The 7,232-nt window shown below is 38.8% G+C and overlaps 1 protein-coding gene across 1 annotated transcript in view; it reads left to right on the top strand.

Moving 5' to 3' along the window:
• Positions 1 to 7,232, top strand: part of DNAH14 (dynein axonemal heavy chain 14) — a 261,709-nt gene that overhangs the window by 192,206 nt on the left and 62,271 nt on the right. Inside the window, 1 exon segment of the mRNA XM_027775206.1 lies at positions 4,553 to 4,647. Coding sequence (XP_027631007.1) covers positions 4,553 to 4,647 — 95 coding nt within the window.

The following is a 7,232-nucleotide window of genomic DNA, read 5'->3' as shown; positions in this document are numbered from 1 at the left end:
AAAACCTCTAAAAAAACAAAAAAAATAGATGTGACCTCCACGAGGAGCATTTATAAGAAGCAGAGCAGCTGTAGGGACTGACTATTGGGTGAATGTCACTTCTATTGTTGACTAGATCATTTTTTCTTTAAACTGGTCACTTTCCTGCATACTCTCTAGTCAGAATCCAGCAGGAACAAGTGTGGTTTGCAAATTATCAAATGCTGAGCTCTGATCTGATCAGTAACCTGTCCTGCTCAGAGGTGGAAGGCAGAGTTTCCTCTGTCTTTGATGAACAAATATTTTGTAATCAAGCAACTCTATCAATTAAAAATACATATCACAGCCTATACCCCCAGTAAGTAGGTAAGTATTTATAAAAAATGTGGATGAGCTATTATCATTGACTAACACCTCAAAGCACAGTAATTACCTAGGACAAGGCTTATTATGAACAATGAATGTGAATACGTATTTCAAATAGTCCTGTTAATCTGAAAATCTTTTAGCTGCAGGACCAACAGTTGGCGTAATGGCTGTGTCTCTGAACTCCCATGTAGTCGAACATGGTTCGAGTCCCAGACCCAGTGGTTTAAACTCACACCAGGCACATGTGCATGCGTGCCCAGCATCCCGAGAGGAGAATGGATGGAGGAGAAGGGATTGCGGCGTGGCCACACACCCCCCCGGGGGTGAGGGGTGTGATTTCTCTCTTCCTGTCTCTCTGTCTCTCTCTTTCTGGTGAGCGCACATACCCCTATAGCAAAAACCTCTCCCAAAAAAAAGAAAATCTTTTGGCTGCACTTTTTTTGTTAGATCTGATTAGCTCCTATATATATGTTTTTTACTTTATAGCATGGCTGAACACAAGTTCATACCGGCAGTAAGGGGGGTGAGGGGTGTGATTTCTCTCCTCCTGTCTCTCTGTCTCTCTCTTTCTGGTGAGCGCACATACCCCTATAGCAAAAACCTCTCCCAAAAAAAAGAAAATCTTTTGGCTGCACTTTTTTTGTTAGATCTGATTAGCTCCTATATATATGTTTTTTACTTTATAGCATGGCTGAACACAAGTTCATACCGGCAGTAAGAGAAGTGATGGCCTGCTTTTTACTTGTTCACTGGTGCTTCCATTATTAGCATTACTTTCAATTCATTTCCTTTCAGAAATCTTTTTAAGCTACCTACCTATATTTTAAATGCTAACTCACTTCAAACTAGATAATGAAATAAGACAAATCTCCTTACCTCGGCACAAGTGAATTGCACTTGTGATGTGCTGAGTGGTTAGGAGGCATATGGACCCCTCTCACACATGGGGCCACCACCCCTCTTCCATCAACACGCCACATAGGTCTTACGGTGAGGGACCCATAACCTCTGCTCTGCCAACCACTTGAAGGTGCCACTGTTGATCAATATATTTAAAATGAGGATGGCTTAATTTCAGTCTTTAATTTTTTTAAGGTCAAAGAAATAGATACAGAGGAATTTCTGTTTTTTTGGTTTTGTCATACCATGAAGGATAATCTCTTTTTTCCTCTGGCTTCAGAGGCAAAGTCAAGTTTAGGGCCTAAAGTTTATACAGGAATATAAAATTATTAGTACACAATCAGACATGAAAGTGAATATTTATTTAGAATGGATAAAGAAATTGTAAAAGAATATTTTTTTAAGTTGACAATGATTTAAAACTTTTTTAAAAAAAGCTAGAAAATCAGGGCCAGCAGATGGCGTAGTGGTTAAGATGCCTGACTGCCACATGCCTGATGCAGGTTCAAGTCCTGGACATGGTAGCTTGACAATCACACCAGGCACCTGTGCATGCATGCCTAAAATCCTGAGGGGAAACTAGAGAAGAAGAGATTACAACATGGTCATCACTCCGGGGGGGTGATTTCTCACTTTCCCTCTCTCTGTCTCTCTCCCTGTCTCCAGCAAGCACACATGCCCTATGGGGTGTGGGGGGGGACTAGAGAATTAATATTGTTCAGCCATTAACTGCTTACATCTTCCTAAGACATTTTTTCCTACTTTTCTTTCACTGCATACTTTGTGAATATTTCTTCACATGACAAATTGTAATATTTACTATAGAATCTTTACTATAATTGATCCAAATGTGTTTTTCATTTTTGATAGTTTAGAAGTTTCTTTCAACTTTATAAGTCATTATTAATAATGTCATAAACTGATTGACTAAAGGATATAGAAACACAGTAAATGGATGTAAATATCAGATATAGTATGTGTGAAAGAGGAGGGTCTGAGGAAGGACATTTAGAAGAAAAATAGGGAGGCAAAGCATTAATGGCACAAAGAAATGTGGTATTATCTGTTGAAGATATTTTATAGTGTTATCAACTGGACTAGGGGGAAATGTTCACCTGTTGAAATATTCATTTTGTAAGCTAAATAATGTGATTGAATGTATAAAAGAAAATGAAATTTAAAAATGTAAATAAAAAATAATGTCATAAACATTTTTAGAATTGCTATCAAATCTGGTATAATCAGCAACGGCATTTCCTTGTGCAGTGATTAATTTTAAATAATGTTTGAATTGATGGCATTTATTAACCAGTTTTTCCTCAGTATCCTCATTATAGAGGTATTTTCTAATACTGGTTATTGTCATTAATGTCAATATTTCTCACAAACTCAGAAAGAAAAATGTTTCCAATGTGATCAAATGATTTATTCTTCATTATTAATTTGATTATTAAACAAATCAACAGCCACTTTGTTATATTCTAAATGTATGTTTTCCTTTAATAAATTATTGCTTTTGATCTTATCTGAATTTTTCACTCTAAATTGCTCCTCAATATCAGAATAATCTCTACTGACTTTATTACTCAATCACTTCTATTTCATATTTCACAAATTTTTATCTTAATGACATATTTGTAGATAAAAATTTTTTGAGAGGTTTTTGCTATAGGGCACATGCACTCACCAGAAAGACAGACAAAAAGTAAGAAATCACCCCCCGGGGGGGTATGGCCATGCTGCAATCCCTTCTCCTCCATTCTTCTCTTGAGATCTTGGGCACACATGCACACATGCCTAGCATGAGTTTAAACCACTGAGTCCAGGACTCGAACTGCTGTCAACTACATAGGAGTCCAGCAACATAGCCATTATGCCATCTGCTGGTCCCACAGATAAAAATTTTAAATTACAAGATAAGGGACAATTTACATATGCTTGTTAAGAAATCAGTAATTTCTCACTTATTTCACTGAAACATTCCAAAACATCTTTCAAAAAGCAATAATTAATAAGAATCTAGTAATTATGACAAACTCTATTTTAAATAACTCCTATTCAAAAAAAAAAGGAAGAAGAGAAAAATGGAGATGCATGGTAGATTTAGAACATATTTTCTGTTTATCAAGTACATGTGTGATGGAGTGAGCTTCCAATTTGCATATGTATCGATGAAAAATCTAACTCTCTACTTACAATTTTATACATCTAAAAATGGAAGGATTTTCTACAGATCAGTTTCTGGACCCCTATATTGCAAACCTTGTCTCTCCTCCACAACCCACATACTTAGGGTGCTGGGTGCTCTTGGCCAAGTTGACATTACAGTATGACCTCTGGCCCTGCACCTTCATGTCACATCACCAGGAAAGCTGGAACAGTGGACAATGAAAATGATTCCTGGGAGTCAATCCTATTCCAGATAACTAGCAGTAACTTCATTATACAGAGAAGTGACTCCTTAACCAGATCCCCAAAATGTCCACAGCCATTCCTTGACTTACTGGGAAATCTGACAAAGAATGAGGCATAGTGTAGAGAGAAATAAATCCTAGCTAAACACAGTTAAAAACGTCTAATAAGGCCAGCCAGGTTGCATGGTGGTTAAAACAGCTGGATTACACATGGCCAACTGCATGGCTTGAGCCCTGGACCCAGTAGCTTGAAAAACACATGTGTGTGCATGCCTAAAATCCTGGGAGGGGAATGGAGAAGAAGGGATTGCATCGTGGTCATCACCCTGGGGGATGGTTTCTCACTTTTTTTTTTCTCTCTCTGTCCTCCCTCTCTCTCTCTCTCTGGCGAGCCCACATGCTCTATAGCAGTTTTTTTGTTTGTTTGTTTGTTTTTTGTTTTGTTTTGTTTTAAGTCTTACATTTTAACGTTTAATAAAAACATGTGACCCTACAAACTGACAGAACTCCTTCCAGGACCTTGGAAGGGTCTGTGCAAGTAAGAGGCTGAGGCTTAAACTGCACTAGCTTCATAGTAACTCCATCTTAGACTCGATCAACTCCTCGAAAGGGCTTCGTTACTACACACTGACTGTGAGAAAAGGCAGAAGTTGTGCATTGCTTCTCTCAGATACCTTCCCATCGGGGATTGAAGAATACACGACGTTCAGGACCCTGACACATGTTTCCAACAGTCTAAGTATGTTGTGTATGTATCTAAGTCACACATGATACATACCTCATGGGTAATATAGAACTGTCAAATTATATTTTCCAAGTTCAATATATAAAAAAATTAAATATGTAACTATAGTCATTCATCTGTATTGGGGGCTTTTCTTTTATCACAGAAAACTGCCAATGAACTAAAAAGTGTGCTGCCAGCTTTAGAGAAGGCCATTATAGGTCTAAATGCCCTGGATAAAGCTGATGTTGCTGAATTAAGGTAAGTAATTTACCTAAGTTTCTTTTGAGTTAGAAAAACTCAAAACAACCATATGGTAAAAGCTACTGAGTCTATATTTCATTTTCAAGTTAAGTCTACTTTTATTCATCTTGACTACCTTAAATTTTCATAACATATATACTATATCTAACCATTATGTACCATTAAGAAAAAAAATACTGCCATTAAATGATGATATGCATTTGTTATAAGCTGCATCCCAGCTTCTGGCATTTAGAAATGTGCATGTTAGAACTGATATAATGCAGTATTACTTGGTCTGCAGTTCCACAAATGAGAGAATAATGTGAATAATGTGTACGCCACTGCTGCTTATCCCAGTGTAGCTGTAGGGCGTTTGAGACCTTAGAAATGCCTCAAATCTTACGAGACTGCAATGTTGGCCATTACCACAAGGTGTCACTAAGGGAAGTGTTTCCTCTTGCTCTTCCCTTACTCAAACTCAGTCTTCTCAGGGTGGGGGAAAAATAGGTAAGAAAATATAAGAAGAAATGCCATATTTTATGGTACATATATCTAATCCTGCTGGTTCTAATTTGAATCTCTGGCTGAGATCATTTTTTAATTAATTTATTTATTTTAAATGTATTTATTTTTATTTATTTACTTATTTTTAATTTTAACCAGAGGGGGATAGAGTGAGAGAGATAGATAAAGACAGAAAGTGAGAAAGCAAGCTGCCAGGTCCGGGATTCGAACCAGGGTCAGCCATGTGGGAGTCTAGTGCCCTTGAACACCATGCCACTTGCCAGCCCTATTTTTTAAATTTATTACTATTTTTTTAATTTATTTTTATTTATTTACTTATTTTTTATTTTGGCTGAGATTATTTTTAACTTGAGCTCTCCAATTCGATGAACAAATGGGAATTTGCCTATTATATCTTGGAATGTATTGAATTTTCCATTATCTATAGAAAGTGGTATTTCTTTACTTTTTTCCTTTCAGTTTGCTAAAGAGCATGTGCACTCACCAGAGAGAGAAAGAAAGAGGACATTAGAAAGCACCCCATGGGGAATGGCCACACTGCAGTCCCCTCACTCTTATCCCTCCCTCCTCCAGGGATTTTAGGTACACACACACACACACACACACACACACACACACACACACAGAGGCCTGGCATGTTTTCTTTTCTTTTTTTTTTTTGTTCTTTTTTTGGAGAGGTCTTTTATTTTCTTTTTTCTTTTTCTTCTTTTTTTGGAGAGGTTTTTGCTATAGGGCACGTGCACTCACCAGACAGACAGAGAGAGACAGAGAGACAGAAAGCGAGAAATCACCCCCCAGGGGGGATAGCCACACCCCAATCCCTTCTCCTCCATTCTCCTCTTGGGATCTTGGGCACGCACGCAGACGTGTCCGGCGTGAGTTTAAGCCACAGGGTCCGGGACTCGAACCGCGGTCGACTACATGGGAGTTCAGCGACATAGCCATTACGCTAACTGCTGGTCCCAAGTCTGGCATGTTTTTCAAGCCAGGACTCAAATCTCATGGTTGGCCATGTGGAATCCAGCACCCCAAACACCACACCATTGGCTGGCCCAAAAGTAGTATTTCAGTAAAGGATGTGGAAATATGGAACACAACTGCCATTATATTTATAACACATTTTAAACTCTTTGGATCAGAATAGAAAAGAGCAGAAGTATATTTTTAAATCAATGTATATTTATGGTGAAAAACAGAGCATATCACATGCTGAAGTTAATCCATCTAAAGTTTAGAAACAAATGCACAGAAACAAGCGCGAGAAGGAGAGCAGACACTTGACTTCCCTTTTCTTTTATACCCTCTTCCTCCTCGACATTCTGTACTCATCCACGCAGCAGACACATTGCTGCACGCACGCTGCACCAGGCCCTGTTCTAGGCACCAGGGCTTACAGTAGTAGTGGTTGGAGAAGACCTCTGACAAGGTGACAGTGGCGCAGGTAACTGAATGAAGGTTGGAAGTCAACTAGGTAGGTATCCAGAGGAAGAGCTGCAAGTGTAGAAACTGGAAAGCACAAAAGTCCTAAGGCTGAACTGCACTGGGTCATCTGAAGAGTCACAACACATTTTTGCATCGAAAAATACATCATGACTTTTCCAACGACCCAGTACTTGGTGGGTTTCAGAAACTGTAAAAGACCAAAGTGTTTGGGATCATTTGGTGGCACAGCAGTAACACAATTCAGATCGACATGGGAAAGGCTGCGTGTTCGTGTTCCAGGACGCTCTTGGGCATGCCAGGTGCAGCATGCCCTCAATTCGGGCCGGCTAAGACTGGAAGTGATCACTGTGTGAGAGCCCTGTGGGAAGTGCCTCTCCCTCTTCTTTCTTTGTTTTTTTTCCTCTCTCACTCTCTTCTCCATCTCTCTGTCTCCCTCTCTCATAAGATAATTTTTTTTTTTTTAAAGATCAAGATAGCTAAAGTTCAATGAGTAAGAGGGAGTGTCAAGAGGTCATGTCAGAAAGGCAAGAGCAGCCAGTCCTTTTCCAACATAGAACCCCTTGTACCTCATGGCCACATTCTACAAGGCTCTATTCTCTTAGCTTCTCTGACAGATAGTTCTAAGAAAGATC

The sequence above is a fragment of the Tupaia chinensis genome, unplaced genomic scaffold (genome assembly GCF_000334495.1).
Source record: "Tupaia chinensis unplaced genomic scaffold, TupChi_1.0 Scaffold000532_1, whole genome shotgun sequence".
Classification (NCBI taxonomy): domain Eukaryota; kingdom Metazoa; phylum Chordata; class Mammalia; order Scandentia; family Tupaiidae; genus Tupaia; species Tupaia belangeri.
This window is presented reverse-complemented; position numbering and strand designations above follow the sequence as displayed.